Here is a 20,773-nt window from a genome sequence, read left to right as displayed (position 1 = left end):
TTACATATCACTCTTTGGGAAAGTTTATTGGTTTTGGAGGGCTGGCGAATTTCTATTGGTGAGTGGTGGCAGAGGGCAAACTTAATCTTCGAGTTGCAGTAGATTATTATAGCAACCACGAGATAAAACTGGTTTTAGGTCACAGCAGGCAGTTTCAGCAGCCAAACTCACATAGAATCACTTTTCTGGAGCCCTGTTATGTGTCCTGAGTGCTTTTCCCTCTGGCTTCTCAACTCTGTTTTCCTCGGATGTGATAAAAATCCCAATTTGTATGATCAGCTTTCACAATCATGTGCCTGACCCTGCATACAAATCGTTGCCTGGTTCTTGAGGCACACCCATAGGGTTTTCATCTATACTCTTTGTTTTAGAGAGATGATAACATTGGGACTCAAAAACCTTAAATAACTTGTTCATGGTCATGTAGGGTTTGCTTCTAGACCTGGTTGAATTCTGTTAGTAATACTTTTATCACATTGAAAACAAAGGGCCTATTTATTCTAGGGGACTTTAGATAGAATACAAATTAAATTGCTTTGAATAGCTTCGTGATGCAGAATTATCAAGTACACCTGGCATTTCTTCAGGAGCCAGAAGAATCTCCTGAAATGCTCTCCCCAAGTTAAACGTTTCTTCAGAAACTAAGTGGAGTGCTTCATTTAATATCAAGTGTTACACAGAATTGGAGAAAAATTAACCTCTCCGTGGCAAGTGGGCTTGTTTCAGATACGAAAATAAAACTTAGGCTGCAGAAGAAATATTTTGGCCAATTAAAGAGGTATAAAATCCCAAGAAAATATTAATCCTTTTGATCATCAGTTATAGAAAAGAAAATGTTGGTTTTTCTTTTTAGGTCTTTTTTTAATTAAAAAAAAAAACAGCACAAAATCCACTATACTACCTGTATGTACACAAAGCTGTGTGACCTTAAAATTAAATGGGCAAGCCGTTTAATTTCTCTGATCTTATAAAATTTGGTGCTCTGTAAGGGACCCTTCCTCGTCTGAAGTTTTTAATGCTTTAATGCTTAAACTCCATCAACTGCCAAAAGGGTTCAGACTCATGGTTTCATCAAACTGTGTTTTTAAACTTCATGCTTATGAAGTTCTGAATTCACAGTCCGTCTGCTGTCTGTCATTTACAGGAAAGAAACCACTGTTTTCTGACAAGGTAAGCTATTCCCTTATTTTTTGGTTTCGTTCATTTATTTCACATCTTGTCCTCATTCTTTGAAAAATGCTTGGACACTCATCTATCTTCCCTCCTGTGTTGCAGCCCTCGATTCCGGCGGGAAGGTAAGACTGTGGCATCCACATGAGGGTACCGGGACACTCTGTAGAACTCTGCCTCCTCAAAGTTTGTTTCTCACACACTCTTTTCCTGAACTCCACAGGTCTCTCGGGGAGCATTTACCCAAGATGCAAAAGCCTCCTTTACCACCAACCACGGAAAGACATGAAAGAAGCAGCCCTTTGCCAGGGAAGAAGCCACCTGTGCCAAAGTAACTGTCTGCTATTGCTTGAGCTTGTCATTCAGAGTGGCCAACAGACAGGCTGTCCAGTGCAGACTCTGCAGCGGGAACCGAGGCTCCTCGGAGCTCCTGGACAGGGCGGGCCTTTTCTTGCTGTGGCTTGAGGGATGTTCAGGCTTCAAGGTTGGCTGTCAAGGATCAGGGTCTCTTTGAAGGAAATTGACTCTACTGAGAAATGAGTAGGGCAACATCTAATCAAGGATATGGGATGACTGCTGTTTATAGAGATGACAGTCAAATATTTTATTGAGTTTTCCTACCTCATTATAGCAAAGCCTTCACAGTTCATAGGAACTGTACTTACCATTTTATTTCTGAATGCAGGTAGCAAAGAGGAAATGATTGGGGAAGATTTTTAGGTCACAGCAAGTGTCTTTCTTACTGCTTAACCACATTTTATAATTGCAGAATACTGAGCTCTGCCTTAGTATTTTTAACTTTGCTATAAAGTAGTTTTCAGCCTATTTACCAAATGGCGCACATGTACCTGGGGTCAAGGCCAACCCTGCTACTTACAAAGGATATAACCAAGGCTTCCATCTCATTTATAAGTCAGGGGTCATAACTATCACCCTTGCTTGGCTGTTTTGAGGATTAAATTAGGGCCAGAACTAAAGTGTGCCAAAAAACCTCAGTAATGGAGTTTGATAACGTTTTAGTATAATATTTTTTAAAGTCAAAATTAGTGGAACAAACTCATAAGGAACTAAACTCCAAAATTTTAAATGAACACAGGATTAGATGATGATGTGTGAAGCATCAGACACAGAGGAGGTGCTCAACACATTGTCCTGCTCTTCCCCCCTCCCCAAAATGAACATGATCCAGCCCAGGCAGTGCAGCTACCTGACGCAGCCCTAGGGCAACTGTCCCCAGATCTGTTTGACAAGCTCATTCACCTGGTCAAAGCGTACCAAGCCCCCTTTGGAACAGTCCCAAACCAGCGATGTTTTCTAATTGTCTCCTCTTTATACCAAGGTGGGCTCTAAAAGGGCTGTTTTAAAACAAGAGCAAGGGAGAATATTACCTAAAATGTTTTTATTTCTTGGGAGAAACAACAGCTCAGTAAAATGTAATAACTACTAAAGAGTTAGTTTGCTGACTAAACCATGTATATATATTTATAATTATTTGCTGCATTAGCTACACAGAATAAAGATTTGCCTAGCTCAGCGTGCAATGATAACAGAACATTGAGTAACTAAATCTCCCTTCCACCCTTTCTCCCTGCTGTGCGGGGGTTTGCTGCTTCCCATCTTCCCTGGGCTCAGTGGGTTCGATTTCTCATTATTCAATGAAGCAAACTGCATCGGAGGCTGGCTCTTTGAAACTCGTTATGCTCAGTTCTTTTTCTTTGCCCTAATTCATTTCAGGCATGGATGGGGACCAGACAGAAGAGAGAATGTAAGTATAAAATGTCATTTTGTAAGTGCCTGATAAAGGGAAATGCAGCATAGGCTCTGAGGAGGTTGGGACTCCACCCACCTTGGCCTTGGTCCAGCATCTGGAGCAGGGCCTGCACCCAGGGGACTCTGGAGGGCCGGTCCCTCTGTCTTTGGGTGTTGGTCACTGCCTGGAGCCCATCATGCTGTGTTGTTTAGCTTGTGTCCCTATAAGAGCTCCCAGGGTGACTGGGTTAATTGCAGCCCCATTACCAGGGGGCTGGTAATTAGCAGAGGGTGCAGGGAGAGGAAGAGGATAAAGTAAAGGATGCCCAGAAGTTTGGGCCATGCCTACATTTCCTAGGCTACTGTTTTCCTTTTCAATACTTCCACAACCTGAAAAAAAAAGGAGAAAGAGCATTTCTTGAATGCTTACCATGTGCACATTGCTGTGCTACTTAAATATCACCAACTGTCCCTGTTTGTGCAGGATGCTCCCAGTTTTAGCAATGGAAAGTCTGGTGTCCCAAGAACTCCCTCCAACCCAGGAAAACCAGGAGAGTTGGATATTACTTTAATATGAATATAATGAGCCTATAAGGAATCATCTTTTCTCTTTTATGAAGAGGAAATTGAGGCTTAGAAGGAATAAGATACTCTTTGCAAATTGCATGCTTATAAATAGCCAAGATCTGAACCCAGATCTGTCTGAGTTTCTCTATACCAGAAGCCCTCCGACGGCCATCAGACCCCTGCTGTCATTCAGGGGCTCAGCCAACAAGCCCCTGCTATTTCTGAACTCTGTGCTAGATGCTGTGCTTGATCCAATAAAGTGCTGAGATCTTATGGAGGCAGGTGTACCCACAACCCCATGTGCTAGACAGCATGCAATCATGGGATGCTCTGTGGGGCTGAGGGAAGTAAGGGTCCCATGTGGGCCAAGGAGCCAGTGTTGACTTCCTAGAGGAGGTGAGATTTATGCTGGTCATTGAATGATAGGGAAGACACAGGATAGAGTCATTCTTAAAGAAAGCCCGGGGCATTCCCCTCAGAAGTATTCTGAGCACAGAGATGCCAGTGCCCATGGAGGCTACTGGACAGTGAGATGAGCAACTTGGCTGCAGAGATAGGGACAAGGTGGAGGTAAGGCTGGACAGTCAGAATAACGTCACATTCCAGGTTCCCAGTCTCTGGAAGGATTGACCTGTGCTCGTGAGATTCAGGGAGTTGTATTTTCTGGAACCAGAGGTTACATGGTTGCAATAATGTTGAAGAATGATTTTGTGGCTGGGGGTTTGTGAGCCCATGTGTGTTTATTTATGCAGCTCTTTGCTGGGACTCCCAGTTGGCCAATGGGATGAATGATTTTGACTGTGGTCTTTTTTGCCTTATCTCAGCGTGTGGTAGGATTAATGATGGCAAACTTTTATTAAAGAGCACCTAATATAAGCAAGGCACAAGTAGTATCTAATTTAATCCTCATAACAACACTGAGGAAGATGCTATTTCATCACTGCAGATCTGGCCCAACTAAGCAAGTTCAAGTTGGCCCTTACCAGTTGGTGGAAAAATCATCTTGTCTCTTTGAAGCTCATTTCTTATCCGAGTAGAAGAGAAAATAGCCCTTCCCTTGTCTAACAAGGTTGCTCTGAAGATAAAAATGGTGAGGGTTGTAGGTGAACCTTGTAAGCCACCATATAAATAAGGTCTTATTGCTCTTAAGAAGTGCAAAAGAGAGCCAAAAAGAAGGCTGAGCTTTGGTCAGATGTATCTGGGGTTGAATCCATCTCTGCAACTCCTGGCAAGCTAAGAATCTTTCCTCAGCATCATGCTTCTGTAAAATGAGGATGTTATGTTCTTGAAGGGTCACTAAGGGAACTGAATAAAATCTTATGTATGAATCTTTTGGACACATTGTAGATATTGTCAATATTATTATATCTTTGAGCCCTTTTAGACACCTCAGAATCTATTTCATGCTAAGTATATGAGGAGAGTCTCAGATTGGAATGCCCTTAGATGATTGTTTGCATTAAGAAATCATAAACCACTAGGAGTTCTCTTATTCTCCACAGTATATTGATTATGAGGATGCGTAACTGCCAAGAAAGAAACAGACCCTTATTTGACTGGGAAATGCAGTTTTTCTTTTAAGAATTGTATTTTGGTGATAGCTTAATATCTTCTTTTTTCTTCCCCTTCCCAGGACGAAGATGATGGTATGTTCAGAAACACATTTTTACAGCTTGTAACTCATTCTTTCATTTCCCTGCTCAGGGATTCCAATGGAATTGTTTAGTACAGGAACCCCATAGAATCAATCATAACTCTTCAGTTAGTATTAAGGACACTTACATCAATTGGCATGCTGCATAACTATAATAAAATGGAATTACTTGGTTGGATTACCAAAGAACACTAAATTCATGTGTAACAATGCAGATTACTTAATCAGATCACAAATGGTAAAATTGCATGCATGGTTTGATAGAAACATTTCTCACATTTAAGTCTTCCAACACACATGGGTAAAGAATCAGTAACTGCCAATGAATGAGATAGCATAAAAGTTTGACTTTCATAAAGCAAAACTTGCAAATAATTTCTGAAATTTGTAAGGTTTCCAGCTGACAATTTTCTGCCAAGTTAACATTTCAAAAAATGAAAAACAAAATAAATGTATTTTGGGGTATTATCTAGATTTGTACCATTTTGTAAGTGGATTCTATGGTGGTTAAGTCATGTAGAAACACCTTGGGAACAAGATTCCACTTTACCACTTCCTAATTCCATCCGACCTGTTGGATTTTTGTGTCTTCTTTATGATAGCTGTTTCCAACTGGGCGTGGGGGGGGGGACAGTTATGGAATGTTCCTTAGTGACAACTGGAGCCTGACAATTTCATTCATTGTTTTCTACTTCTGCACAGTGCATCAGAGGCCTTTGCCCCAGCCAGCACTACTTCCTATGAGCTCCAACACTTTCCCTTCGAGATCTGCTAAGCCAAGCCCCAAACACTCTCTCCCATCCTCTCACATGTCTGGAGCATTCTCAGAAAGGTTTGTGGCTCTATCATTAAATTCTAGCTTAATATAATGTCTAGGTGTATCCAGTACTAAAGTAATGCCAGGTGTGTTGAGGAAGAAGGAAATGAATAGGGTCTGAACATTTTGGGTCTTAAGACATAAAACCAAGCTGAGCATTTAGAACAATGTGTTAATCCACCACTGTCCACTGAGTCTCTGCTTGAGGTGAGAGGGGTGAGAAATTGACTTCCTCCTTGATCCCTCTAGATAGAATGGGCCTTTGGTAGAAAATGAAAAATATTTTCACTTTATGAGTTCAAACAAGCAACCATATTTAAGAAACCCAGGTTAGTTTAAATACTTGAAGTTCATCTGCATCTTGGTTGGGAAGACTGAGAAAATGCACCTCATGCTTGGCAGATGCTAAGAATTCATTGCAGTCTCTGTCCAAGCACTTCTGTTTTCTCAGTAGCAGCTGTGTTTCTCAGGGCTGGTATGAGGCTGTCCAGGGTCAGAGGCATGAATAGGAGAAAGGCCAGTCATTGTCCCCAAGCAAGTCCACGGGCAGCCTGTGGTGTCCCCCAAGTCCTCCAGCCATGTAGGCTCACCTTGTCCCTTAACATTCAAGCAGAGGAGCCCAAGACCCTCTCATAATATTGTAGAAAACTCAACCACCCACAAGACTCATCCACGCCCCCCCAACTCCTAGCAGGATGCTCACAATGTTTCCTTTGCCCTGGCACCCTCTGGCCCTGAGTTTCTGCTGCTCTTTTCACTCTTCCTGCTGGCTTCTGCTGCCCTGTCTGCTGACTCTCCTGTCACTTTCCACCACGCTAAGCCCTAACCCCAACCTTCATTCTCACACAATCCCACTAGCATAAGGTTGCTGGGCAGAGCAGACTTTCCCCGGAGGTTTGGGCTAATGGGTGTGGGAATTGCTGCTCAGGGTGGAGGGAACAGAAAGCATTTCAGGGCCCCTCACCCCCTGCCCGGGCCCGCCTCCCCACCCCAGCCCTGCAAATGCTTTACCTTCGGCTGCAGAGCCCACCTAGCCCTTCCTCCTTTCTCACCTGGCCTGCTGTCTCCTTGGGGACCCTAAGCCCTGGGGATTCACTGCTCACAAAAAGACATACCCATTAATATACTTTCCCCTTCTCAGAGGACTTCTGTATTCTCCAAACTCAAAGAATGCAAGTTTAAAATTTTTAAATTTTAAAAAGCTCAAGCAGCCAAATTTTAAAGTAACTTTTAAGTGCCCTGTACACAGTTGAATGCTGCTGTTTTTCTGCTTTATAAAGCTTTTTAGACTTTGGCACGGTCCACAGTGGGATATAGGGAAGTTCCAACCCTGTGACCAGCCCCCATGGTTCAGGGGGCAGCAGGGGAAGTGATACCAAATCAAGAAGCATTTGCAGTCTGGCTTCCCTAACCCAGTTCCCCTCTCTGGCCCCATCACCCCAATCCAACTTAAATCTCGATCTTTTTCTGTCTCCTCAGTATCAGCAGTTTTCCACAGAGTGCGTCCCTGCCGCCATACTTCCCTCAAGGTTTGTACTCTGTGGGCTTTTGTGACCCGCTTCAGCCATCATGCCATTATGACTGGATCCCTAACCTGTCTCAAAAGATTTTGATAAGGATTTTGTTGTTTCCTAAAAGCATCTGATTTCCTCATTCAACATTTAATTCAGTGTCTGCAGTGTGCAAAGTGCTGTCGGAATGATAGGATAGTACCTAAAACACAACACACACACACACACACACACACACACACACGCCCAAACACGCATATACATATACGTACACATACATGCATACATACACATATATACACTACACACATATACACATGCACACACATACACAGTAGTACATGCACACATGCATATGCATACACACATACACACATGGACACACCTACACACACTTCACCAGGAAGCCAGCCCTCATCCCCAATCTTCCCAGGCAGAACTATTCCTCCTGCTGCTGTTTCCTTATAGATCTCAGAATCGTGCTTGGCTTTCTCTGCAGTTGTATATTTCCATAATCAATCTGTTCATTGTTGTGAGTTGGGAAGCATGTGTAAAATACAGACTAAGAACTGAATCTCTTAGAGAATCAAAGATTTTGATTCAGTACATCTGGAGTGAAGTCAGGGGCCCATATTTTTTTTTTTTTTTAGACGGAGTTTCGCTCTTGTTACCCAGGCTGGAGTGCAATGGGCAATCTCGGTTCACCAACCTCCGCCTCCTGGGCTCAGGCAATTCTCCTGCCTCAGCCTCCTGAGTAGCTGGGATTACAGGCACACGCCACCATGCCCAGCTATTTTTTTGTATTTTTAGTAGAGACGGGGTTTCACCATGTTGACCTGGATGTCTCAATCTCTTGACCTTGTGATCCACCCGCCTCGGCCTCTCAAAGTGCTGGGATTACAGGCGTGAGCCACCGCGCCCGGCAGGGGTCCATATTTTTAATAATACTGTGTCCATGATAAGTGTGTGCTTAGAGTGTTCTGCGACTTGAACGAGCGTACAGATCACCTGGCAAATGTGTTAACATGTAGATTCTAATTCAGGAGGTCTCGGGTGAGACCTAGTTCCTGAGTTTCTAACACGTTCCATATGGTGCTGTTAATCCTGGTTCATGGACCACTTTGAAAGGCCTCAGGTCAGGACCGATTTGTGTGTTTTATCCTTAAAGACTTGCAAGTGACAGGCATTTGGTAGGCACTTTAAAATGCTTGTTGAGGCTGGACATGGTGGCTCACGCCTGTAATCCCAGCACTTTGGGAGGCTGAGGCAGTCAGATCAGGAGGTCAGGAGTCTGAGACCAGCTGACCAACATGGTGAAATCCCGACTCTACTAAAAACACAAAAAAACTTAGCTGGGTGTGGTGGCACACGCCTTTAATCCCAGCTACTCAGCAGGCTGAGGCAGGAGAATTGCTTGAAGCGGGGAGGTGGAGATTGCAGTGAGCCAAGATTGCACCACTGCACTCTAGCCTGGGTGACAAAGTGAGATTCCATCTCAAAATAAATAAATATATAAAAACCTTGTTGAGTGACTGAGCATCAAATGACTGTGGAAAGTTACCCAACTCTGGTAAGTAGATCTTTACCATTCCAGGAAACTGGCTTAGCATTGCCAGATTTTCCAATTTTTTTTCTCAAGAAAAGTGAATTATTCCATTTTTAAACATTGACTTAAATTTTTTTAAAATGCTGTGAAGAACAACAAAAAAACACTTTTCTTACAGTCATGTTTCGTGTGCAGAAATGCCAATGTGTTAAGTAGAAAACTATATTAATACATTTGAATTGTAGTATGAGAATAAACATTTTTTCAAATAGCACATCTAAGGTGTTCAGTTGAATACATCATTCCGTAGATGGGTGAGATCCAACTGCTGACACCAGGGGCACCCACTAAGTTTTCAACATCTTCTAAGCATTTGAGGTTATGGTGTCCACATTTACCACACAGTTTTCACAGTTTCCCACCCAACTTCTAATTTTTCACAATCCCCCAAACTCACTGTGTTTTGCAAACACACATTTGTGTTACCTCCTTGCCTCTGTAGCCATCTGAGTTCCAGACACATCACAGCAAGATTTTCAAATCAAGTTCCACAGATCTCCTGCTTTATGAGTCCATGATAGGGCTTATTAATGCAAATCGTTCATGATTTTTGGAACACTAGCTTAATTCAAATTGACCTCTTTTCCCCTAAGACTGCCAGGACACCTGGTCCTCAGTCTTCTCCACTGGTTGGTTGCTCCAACATCAGAAGGGTAATGGTTGTGTTGAGCATTGTTCAAAACTCTATCACAACTTCCCTGAGAATCAAATTTACCATATTAAGGATGGTAGGTGACCACAATAAAAACATGCATGTGCTGCTCTGTTGTGAATTATGACTCTATGATGCTGGCCTGCAGGTGCAGAAGCAGAAAGAGAATCATTCCTCAACTGTAGAACAGCCATGCGATATGGGCCTTGGTTCTGTTACTCTCCTGTATTTTTAGGTTTCATTCATTCAACAAGCATTGTAAAAGTGCAAGTGTTGGACTGCAAAAAAATGGGGGTGCGGAAGGCCCACCTAGGCATTGGGAATTTGGGTAAGGAAGGCACTGGCATCTCAGGGCCAGCTTGTTTAGAAACAAGGAAGGATCATCTTAAATGATCCTGGTATGTAGCTCAGGAGACCTACTTAGAAACAGGAAAGGACCATCTCAAATAATCCGGGTGATGTGGCTCAGGAGACTCTAGCCCTTCCAGGTGACTCTCCTTTCCTCAGTGGTATAACAAGGTAGACATAGTAACAATCCCTGGTGTAGAATAACTGGAGGTACTTGCTAACCTGCAGATTTCTGGGCCCTAGGTGCTCAAAAGTCCCTCAGCGATTCTGACTCATGCACAGTCACATTTGGTAACCACAGGTTTAAGTCTTGGGTTTGCCACTGATAGCATATGATTTGCTTAGCCTCTGAGCCTATATTTCCCCATATGCAAAATGAAGACAATACCTACCTTGTAGTGTTGCTGTGAGGATTTGAAAAAAAAATAGTACACACAATACCTTACTCAAGATCTGGACAGAGTTGTGCTGAATAAATATTTGGTGAAGGTATGAATGAATGATGGATGAATCATTAAGAGAACATTCAACTCACAGAATTTTTGTTTTTAACTACAGCCTGGCACATAGAAAACAGCATGGGCAACTGCAATAAACACAACTAAACCTTACCTGAGATTAAGAAACATTCTCCTAAAGTTTCAAGGAACTGTACATGAAAAAAAAGGGTTTTATAGAAGATGAGGCACAAGTGCTGGGTAGTTTATAAGTGCCCAACAAAAACGTCCTGATCTGTAGTGACGTTTTTTTATCATTATTATTATTTTTTTTTTTTGAGATGAAGTCTCACTCTGTTGCCCAGGCTGGAGTGCAGTGGCACAATCTCAACTCATTGCAACCTCCACCTTTCGGGTACCAGCGATTCTCCTGCCTCAGCCTCCTGAGTAGCTGGGATTACAGGCATTTGCCACCATGCCCAGTTAATTTTGAATTTTTGGTAGAGACAGGATTTCACCATGCTGGTCAGGTGATCCCAATTCCCAACCTCAGCTGATCTCCCGGCCTTGGCCTCCCAAAGGGCTGAGATTACAGGCATGAGCCATCCCACCTGCCCAGTGCCTTCTACATGAGTTGAACAGTTCTACCTATTGAGCTAGAACAGCAGGGAGCAAACTTTGATCCTAAAAGCTAACAATATTCTCAAGGTAATTTCATCTTCTCTTGCATCCCTTACATTTCTTTTTGAGGAAACATTAAGAACATAATTATCTTCATTACTGCCTTGTCTCTACATCAGCTATTGAGAATCCATTCTGCCTATGCTGATATTATAGGAATCTATGAAGGATTTATCTTTTGAAGATTCATTTTGATGTTCACATTCATTAAAACAATTGTGAATATTTTATAACAGGATCTAGTCACTCTATATTATGTAACATGCACATTTAGAAAATCACTCAAAATTGAGGTTCTCTTCTCAAAGTTTTACCGGCATGATTACAGAATAATGCCTGAGCAGCCTTCATGGTTGCAAACAGATGAAAATTATTTTTGAAGCCCTGGTTTCTTAAAATGCTAAGTATTGAAACAATTCCAAGGATATTTTTTGAGGGAAAATGTGTTTTGACAGCAGTAAAACTGAAGTTAGGTTACAGTAAACTAACCTTCAGAATTCTGTACTTTTCAAGGCCCTAGCAACAGACCACCTCTCAGAGCCGAAGGCAGAAACTTCCCCTTGCCACTTCCAAATAAACCTCGGCCCCCCTCCCCTGCGGAAGAAGAGGTAAGAGAGCATACGTTTTTACTTTTGTTTGTTTGCTTTTTCCCTGGTAAAAGAATCACTAGAAACTCCCATTGAATGTTCTTCTGTACTTTTAGCTTCTTCTTTACTTTTATTTTATTTCTTTGGAAAAAAATTTAAAGGAGAAGATCCAGATGAACAATACATTCATTTTCCTTGGTGTTTGTTCAGACTCTTTCAATGACAAACGTGTGTTTTGCATAAACAGAGAGAAAAATAATCCTGTTTTTTATGTTTCCTAGTTTATGACCTTGATTAGTCACTTAACTGCTCGTTAACCCAGTTCTTTTTTTTAATCAAGCAGGTTATTATGCTAAACTGAAGAAATTACTGTATCTGTATCTTTTCTGATTAGAGGTTCCATACTGTAAGGAACACTTATTCACAGGTATTTTGTAACCAGTGTCATGATGAAAAGCAGTTCACACAAAACATCTTCTATTTAGCCCCAACTAAATGACTCTCTATGCAAATTAAGAAAACAAATGTTTCAAACTCCTGGAATGGAGGTGGTGATTTATGGAAATGATTACCCAGAGGCTTTTCTTTTCACTTACATATGTAACTGTAAAATTTATTCCGTTTCTAAAAATTTACGTTTTCAGAATTCATTAAATGAAGAGTGGTACGTTTCTTATATTACCCGACCAGAGGCAGAAGCTGCTCTTAGAAAGATAAACCAGGTATTGTGCTATAGTTTATTTTAACATAGTTATACATATTCATGGCAGAAGAAGGGAACTGACTTGTCCTGAGTAACAGTTACGGGCTGGGAATTCTTCTAGGTGCTTTGCTGACTGTAATACCTAGGAGACCCATTACTGCCAGCTTCACAACTACAGCAACCATAGCAGGAATTCCTGGGCTCAGGAACCATTCAGCTGGCAGAAGAATCTAAGTTAAGGCAGTCATTTGGTTGGCAGAATCTTAGGAGATTTTATTAACAAAAGCGTCTGTCTTGTCATGGGACTTAAATGGTGTCAGAAGGAGACTCTCTTTCCCCCAAAGCTTCAACATTATACCAGCTCTAGCTTCCTCCTAACACAGATGTGCCATCCACATTGATGTGACAGGACCGATATTAAAGAAACAGCAACAACTTTTTGCTCTTTGTCTTAGACATTTCTAGGTAGCCTTTTAATAGCATAAGGTGTTAAGCATATTTCTCCTAGCCAGTCCCGAAACTTTACCTTAAATTTATTGATCAGAAATGGGAAAGCAAAGATCCTTCATCTTTCACATTTAAACTCTACAGCAGTTCTCAGTAGTAGTTGCACATTTAAATCACCTGGAGCGCTCTTGAAAAATCCTGATTCCTGGGTCTCACCTGGAGATTCTAATGATTCTGGAGTTCTGTGTCAGCTCTGGGAGTCTTCAAAACTTCCCAGGTCATTCTGATTTGAAGACAAGACTGAATCACTGGTCCAGAAGTGTTTGTTTAGCAGAAATGTTCTGACAGGCTCAATTAACTTGGAATAAAAGGAACAGAGGAAAGCCGTTATTGCCAACTCGTGGCTATTTAAAGCTATTCTGATTTGGTATGAGAAGGGAGTAGTTTAAAGGAGTCCTTACTAATTAATTTTATTTTAATATTAGATTTTTATAGTATTAATATTATGTAGTAATAATTTATTGAATGGAAATTTAAAGTACAGAACAGTCAAAACAGTAGTTTAGCAAATATCAGAAAAAAGAAAAGAGGAACATTTGCATTCAATTTTGGTCAAGGGTCTGTTGAAGCAAAGACTACCTAGAGACCACAAGATTGTAAAAACGGTGAATTTCATGGCATTTGGGTGTTTTCTGACTTTGGATGTGGAAAAGAAAGGTTAGGAATAGTAGGAAAATATATCTTGAGTTACCCAATAAAGTTTGTTATTTCTCCTGGCCTTTTATTCACTCAAGCACCCATTATTTATTATTGAACAAAAGATTCCTTTTTTTATCAAGAGACTTTAACGAGATTGACTTGGAAATTTCTCTGCTACAATCTCTGTTGCCTTTCTTGATAACAAAAAAAAAAAACTCGTGACACATGGAATCTGTAGCTGTTTGGAGAACCGAATGTTCGTTGAATGACAGGTTTTGCAGTCAAGAAGCTGCAAACTGCAACTGACAGGTTTGTCAGATCCCTAGAGGCTTGTCTACTACTCTTAGAAGCAACAAAAATATTGACTTTCACTGCTCCCATAATAACAGGAATTTATCCTTTCAGGATGGCACTTTTCTGGTTAGAGACAGCTCTAAAAAAACAATAACCAATCCATATGTCCTCATGGTGTTGTACAAAGATAAAGTTTACAACATCCAGATCCGTTATCAACAGGAAAGTCAAGTTTACTTGTTGGGAACTGGACTCCGAGGGAAAGAGGTAAGGATTTCAAATTTCAACATTTCTGCTAAATCTTCATTTATGCCTCTCTGCATCTTTTCATGGAGCAATCTTTGGGATTCCAGGCTGTATGGCGAATTTAGAGTTAAATAACATTAGTGAAGTCCTTCATTTATTGGAAGAGAAATAAACCAAAATGTTTACAATAGTTACTTCTGCCATAGGATTCCTTCCTGTATGTCTTTTATTCCAAATAATCACATGTATAACTTTTAAAATCAGGAAAACGTATATTAACTTTAAAAAATCTATTTAGAGATGTCAAAGACAATTTCCTGCTATTATTCACCTCTGTGACATAATTTTAATGTAGGCTGCATTTTAAGTTGACACCACTTGAAAAGGAGAAAAATCAGAATACTTGCTGTGGTGATTAATTTGGCTCATTTCTTAACAAAATGGAGGGTTAGCCCCATGAAGATGACCAGGTTGCCAAAGAAATTCTTCTCAGGCTGAGGTTTAGATTCTCATGCTAATCACTTTTTGAGTGGTAATCAGAACTGGTAGAAAGAAACCCTCGGGGCTAGTTTTTTGCAACTGAAGGTAATGCCCCAAAGAAACTCCAAGTTCAAAGTTCCAAGAGGAGGACCAACTGAATGAAACATGTCCAGAATGAGAAACAGCTTACCCATAACTTCTGATTCACATACTTTTGTTATGATAGTGTTAATGACTAGAAAATAATGCATGCTTATGGTCAAGTGTTTGAATCACTGGTTGGCAGTGGATAGAGCTGCACAGACCCTGTAGAAGCAGAGGTATTTGCCTTCAAGCTTTATCTTGGTCCAGTGTGGAAGCACACAGGTGTGCAGAGGACTCATTGCAGCTGTCATGGAGGGAGGCACCTAGCAGATTAGTCTTAAAGGAAGTGCATTATCCCATTAGGGTTCCTATGTGAGTTGTGACCCATATCCAGAAAGTTGAATTAGGCTTTTCCCTGTCTGGCAATCAAGGCTGGGGTGATACAGGCTATAGATGCAAAGACTTGGCTGCTGAGCCCTTATGAGTGTGGAGGTGGCAGTGAGGACACAACAGAGAATTCACAAAGGAACTCCTGTGCTATGCTGCAGATCCTACCTCTGGACACCGTGTACTGTGTCTGACCTCCTGAGTCCTTATACCTCTTAACAATATTAATGACTGGGGGTGAAATAGAGATACGGAAACCGAAACCAAAACCAAGACCAAAAACAGAGCAACCCTGCGGCAAGGATACTGTAATCATGACTATTTAAATGACCCCTCCATATAAAGTTAAAAATATATGCATTTCAAATTACGTAACACACACACACACACATATACATTTGATCTTTTTTTTCAAGATGGAGTTTCCCTCTTCTCGCCCAGACTGGAGTACAATGGTGCCATCTTGGCTTACAGCAACCTCCACCTCCTGGGTTCAAGCAATTCTCCTGCCTCAGCCTCCCAAGCAGCTGGGATTACAGGTGCATGCCACCACACTCAGCTGATTTTTTTTTATTTTTTAGTAGAGACAGGGTTTTACCGTGTTGGTCAGTCTAGTCTCAAACTCCTGACCTCAGGTGATCCATCCACCTTGGCCTACCAAAGTGCTGGTATTACAGGCATGAGTCACCATGCCCAGCCCTTATTTTATCTTTTATCCATGGTTTGTTGGATGTTTTGAGGAATTTTTTTGAAAGCTCTATAGCAGAAATCATTGAACTACTTGCCACATTTTACATATTTTTCCCACAATCCTCATAACTTGAAGAGGCAGGATATATTATGCAGATGAAAAAACAGGGTGAAGTTCATGCTTTTCATTCCAATGCTGACTCATCTCCCTATCTTGACTCTTTCAGGACTTTCTGTCTGTGTCAGATATTATTGACTACTTCAGGAAAATGCCACTTCTGCTCATTGATGGGAAAAACCGAGGTTCCAGATACCAGTGCACATTAACTCATGCTGCAGGATACCCATAGCAAGTTATAGTTGAGCAAATGAACCGTCCTCCTGCCTCTGTTGCCAACATGAGATCAATCAGCTTTGGTCAACTGATAAACACTTAGGACTGAGTTTAACCCTTCCCCATGAACACAGGGGTATTATCCTTTCCTTTAAAAACAGTGTTTGAAATGAAGACTGTCAAATTCCCATAATTTATTTATTCTTCTTCAATGTTTGTAAAGTGCATGAGTCATGTTCACACTTCATGTCTAGTAATGCACTGTAATAATTCACTTTTTAAAAGTTGTTAATTTTTTTAATATCCATTTCAAAATACAGTAGTTTACACAGCTACAGAAACAATTTGGGGCAAGTTTTAAAACACTGAAACAGTAATAGTTATTGGCATCACATAAAACTGATTTGTTGCCAAACCTCTGTCAGTCAGAGGCATTCATTAGTTCTATACATGTAATTTGAAAATGACTAAACCTCATTTTCTCAGCAGCAATAATTTAAGAGCCTTCAAAAATACAATTTTATTCTTCCTTATTTGGTATTTTTTCCTGGGGGAATTTTTATGTAATTTTTTATGAAAAGATAAATGCACGTTGAGATAACTTCTGAGATTAAAATAGTCTTTTGCTTTAACTTTTTGGTTTCCTAAAACAACTTTATTGACTTTTAGTCCATACTGTTATATTTTTGTCTTAAAAAATGTAAACTACAAATAGCAAAAGAAAACATTTTTAATTTAGGGATGAGACTTTGGTGGATTGTGGTTCTAGGTTTAATTAACACATCTGGGGTTAAGTTGGCATTTCTTCACATCCCCACACCCACACCAACATCACACACACCCCCACCTTCTCCCAACCCCAAAAACATTGTCCAGGGATATAGATTTTACCAAAGACTTCCTGGGAAGACAAGGGAGCAACTTTAAATTTGTTCAGACTTTCCTATTCGGTATGGCTGTTCAATCTCTTATCATCCCCCTGACAGCTCTGCCATAAAGCCCTTTCTCCTCATCCTTTCCAAACAGGCTGTATAAGTGCTTTGAAGTAATTCAGCTCTTTCCTTTAGTTTACAAATCTCACTTAACAAAACGTATAGGCATTCAGCCAGATTAAAAACTAGTATTCAGCCAAACAGTGACAATCAGTTTTTTCAAATTTTTCCCTTTGGGACCTTGGTTATTATTGAACAACTTTTATTAGCAACAATTTTTGGCATTTCTGCTTAATCTACAAGTTTTCAGAATGGAAAAGAATATCTTGCATCTTCATCTTCATGAACCAATAAAAAGAATATTAGAAGGAATCTAAGAAGTCACCAGTTTAAAACTGATGATAGGCTAAGATAAGGAGTATATGGAATGTAGAGACTTTTAAGTAATAATAAAAATTGTGTTTCCCAAAATCTCATCCTTAACCAGAAGTTCTCAGTTTAGGTCCAAAACTTGGGAGTTCTAAGGTTGAAAACCCTGCATTCACTTACATGTCTATAGAACAGGCTATTCAGCAAGTATTTACTTAGTGGCTTTTCTGTGTTAAACAAGTGAGCTAGGTGCAAGGTAGTCAGGATAGCATACACCATAGGTTCTAGCATGGAGTAAGCTCACTTATCTTGCTTCACTGTATTCTATTCTTAGGGTTCAAAAATATGTAAAATGAAGGACCTGATAGATTTCAAAGCAACTATTTGGTAGTGAATCATGTTTATAAAGCAAACACTCGTTTTAAGTCTCCTGGTGGAAAGGGCAATTAGGATTAAGATGTTCTATTCCACGGCTATGACTGAAGTCCACGTTGGGAAGCTGATGTTTTCATGACTAGCATTCTCTTTCAAGCACTGGCAACTCCTTTTGGCTGGGCCTTGCCTCTTTTCTTGTAAGTGACCCCAGATATATCAATGGGAGTTGCTCAGAACACCGCTTAGTGATAAATATCTTACTAAAGCTGGGTCAGTCAGAGTCACTCTCTGGAATGTTACACATGAAGCCTGAGACAAGATCTTTTATCTGGGGTCCCCAAAAGGCAATGCTATACACCTGGATCTGTCTGCTGCCCTGCAACTACTCCCATTTACCAATTAACTGTTAAGAACCAGTCTGCTATAGAAGAGAATGAGGCCAACACATAAAAACACAGTAAAAGGATAGATGAATTATTGGGGTCCCTGAAATGTACCAAACATGGACTTCCAAGTCACATGACTCAGTAAATGCTTCAGCTGGTTGAGTTGTGCTTGGCACTCACTAACAGGAGAGTTCTGATTAATATAAACTCATACCATTGGTTATAATTTAGCAGCTCTCTTTCAACCTGAGCCAAATTCAAGCATAAGCGAAAGGATAAGCAGTGACCAATGGCCAATTTCCTATGTCATACGCTCTTAATCAGTGAGGTAAGTTAAGCCATTCTTAGAAATATTAAACAACAGCCTTCAAGAACATGAACTGCTTGTTTACAACATTATTTTTATTTTGTTTTAAATTATATATATACACATTAGTGAACTCAATTCTCCCAAATATTTGTTAATTCAAAAATAAACTCACAACAAACAAATAAGAAATCAGATAGAAAAACTGTTAGAAACAAGGGATACATCTGATATTTTAGCCTCTTCAAAGAGGAGGTTGTTTCTTTCTGCTTCTGTTAAGTTCTCAGTCTTCATGGGATGATTAAAATGTAGGGTAAGGTCACAAAGCAATAACTGGGAGAGCTCTGTATAAAACAAAACAGAAGTTATATTGTAGCACATATGTCATAAAAAAACTATTATTGCTTAAAGTAGCTATTTCTTCCTAATTCCTAATTTAGTTTTTCAAGTGATTAGTGATCAAACCACAGCTTAAGTGTGCCCCATTCTAATTTAAAATAAGATTTATGTATTACAAAATAAGCATGGCATAAAAGTTTACTAAAAGGGGCTCTTTAGCCCAACTTCTCAGCAATATTACTAAACTGTAACTTGATTTATACAAATTCGACTTACATGGTTTTAACTTATTTTTATCTAAGTTATACATGCATATATTCCCAAGAATCAGATAAGTTTAAGGCATGTTACAAAAAATTGCAGTTCCAATCTCCCAGAGGCAACCACTTTTAATTTATTTTATTATTATTTTTTAGCTCACTTTGTTTTTGTTGCTTTGGTAGTTTCAGTGTGTCTGTTTTGAGAATTTTTACTGGTGTAAGGGGTGCAGTGGTGTTTACCTCCATATCTCTAAATGACATGCTTATTTGATTTTTTTTTTTTTTCAATTTTCAGTGTTACCTGCCTCTGACACAGAAGATTAAGATATAGCTCTTTCACTCACCCTCTTCTCTCACAATATACTTAGGGAAAATTTTTTGCTTAGCTCAATTATTTAATGTTTAAATATTAATTGTACAAATATTCTTCACAGCCGACTCTTGCTGTATGACATTTTCCTTCCTGCACACAACCCACCAGAGTTAATAATTGGGCTTTTTCATTGCTTCATTATCAGAAATTTATCCCAAATGTCCTCCAGTTGAGTAAATTTCCTCTTGGTTTATTCAACGCTTTAGCTATTCTATTGTTAAACGTCTCTCCTCTCCTGGAGCCTTCTGATTTGCTCCAGTATGAACTAATTGCTTATTAGCACTCCTGTGCAGCTAGTATGTTGGGAACTCCCTTTACCATTGTCCTAGAGACTCCCTTTATCCCACCCTTCTGTGCTCTTTTCCCCAAATTCCTGTGTTTCTCTTTTGTTCTGCTCCCTTGTTTGGTGGCACATAGGCTCAGTAACTTCCAGAGGGAATAAAATCATATGTCTGAAAATTTCTTTCTGTACACTAATGCTTAATTAGCAGGTTATCTGGCTATAGAAATCTAAGTTGGAAATCATATTTCTTCAGATTTCCAAAGGCACAGCTGGATTGTCTTCTAGGCTCCAGGGAAGCTGGAGTCATATGAGAATTTTCATGTTTTCTTTTCAGAAGCTTTACAGATCTTTTAGTCCTCTCAGTAGACTGAAATTTCACAACCTTCAGCCTTGGTATGGGTCTATTTTCATCCACTGTGGTGGACTCTTTCATTGTAGAAACTCATGCCCTTCAGCTCTGGAAAATTTTCTTTATTTCTTCAATGAATTGCCCTTCATCACTGTCTATGTTCTAACATGGGCATTTGTTGGATGTTGGACTTCTTTCACTTATCTAATACTTGTTTCTCCTACCCATCACCAACACTTTCCATTTCTGTTATTTTGTTTACACTCTACGGGAATTTCTTCATTTTACCTTTCAACCCTTCTATGGAGCTTTTCATTTCTACTGTCACACTTTTCATTTCCAAGAGCTACTTTTTGTTCTCTGAATATTTTTATAGTATCTAATTCCTTTTTCATGGATACAATATCTTTCATAGATACAGATATTAATGATAATTTCTTGAAGTTTTCATCTCCCCTCATTATTTCTGTTTCTTCCTCACTGAATCTGGTTTTCTCTGCTTTTTATATTAGATGCATTCCTCAAATATCTGTTGTGCCTTAGCTGTTTGCTCATATTTAAGACTGTGTCGCCAAAAAGACAATTGGAAGTTCTGCACCCGTGGTAGTCAATAATGTGGGGTGATCTGGCTGGGTTATTTTATGATAATTTCTGCTA

The 20,773-nt window shown here is 40.0% G+C and overlaps 2 protein-coding genes across 3 annotated transcripts in view; one reads left to right on the top strand and one right to left on the bottom strand.

Moving 5' to 3' along the window:
• Positions 1-16,775, top strand: part of LCP2 (lymphocyte cytosolic protein 2) — a 48,707-nt gene extending 31,932 nt beyond the window's left edge. Inside the window, exons 11-21 of the mRNA XM_002744580.6 lie at positions 1,145-1,170; positions 1,276-1,295; positions 1,394-1,501; positions 2,905-2,935; positions 5,120-5,132; positions 5,843-5,972; positions 7,437-7,486; positions 11,706-11,800; positions 12,424-12,501; positions 14,034-14,189; positions 16,037-16,775. Coding sequence (XP_002744626.1) covers positions 1,145-1,170; positions 1,276-1,295; positions 1,394-1,501; positions 2,905-2,935; positions 5,120-5,132; positions 5,843-5,972; positions 7,437-7,486; positions 11,706-11,800; positions 12,424-12,501; positions 14,034-14,189; positions 16,037-16,159 — 830 coding nt within the window. The 3' untranslated portion in view covers positions 16,160-16,775. The remainder of the gene's footprint in view (positions 1-1,144; positions 1,171-1,275; positions 1,296-1,393; positions 1,502-2,904; positions 2,936-5,119; positions 5,133-5,842; positions 5,973-7,436; positions 7,487-11,705; positions 11,801-12,423; positions 12,502-14,033; positions 14,190-16,036) is intronic.
• A 1,811-nt stretch (positions 16,776-18,586) lies between these two features.
• Positions 18,587-20,773, bottom strand: part of C2H5orf58 (chromosome 2 C5orf58 homolog) — a 42,847-nt gene continuing 40,660 nt past the window's right edge. The window contains exon 4 of one of the 2 annotated variants that reach the window (XM_008991125.5): positions 18,587-18,856. In XM_008991125.5, the coding sequence (XP_008989373.3) occupies positions 18,705-18,856 (152 nt within the window). In that variant the 3' untranslated portion in view covers positions 18,587-18,704. The remainder of the gene's footprint in view (positions 18,857-20,773) is intronic. The other variant, XM_078364539.1, reaches the window with a different exon arrangement.

The sequence above is a fragment of the Callithrix jacchus genome, chromosome 2 (genome assembly GCF_049354715.1).
Source record: "Callithrix jacchus isolate 240 chromosome 2, calJac240_pri, whole genome shotgun sequence".
Lineage (NCBI taxonomy): Eukaryota > Metazoa > Chordata > Mammalia > Primates > Cebidae > Callithrix > Callithrix jacchus.
The sequence above is the reverse complement of the archived record's forward strand: the minus strand, read 5'-3'. Positions and strand labels throughout refer to the sequence as shown.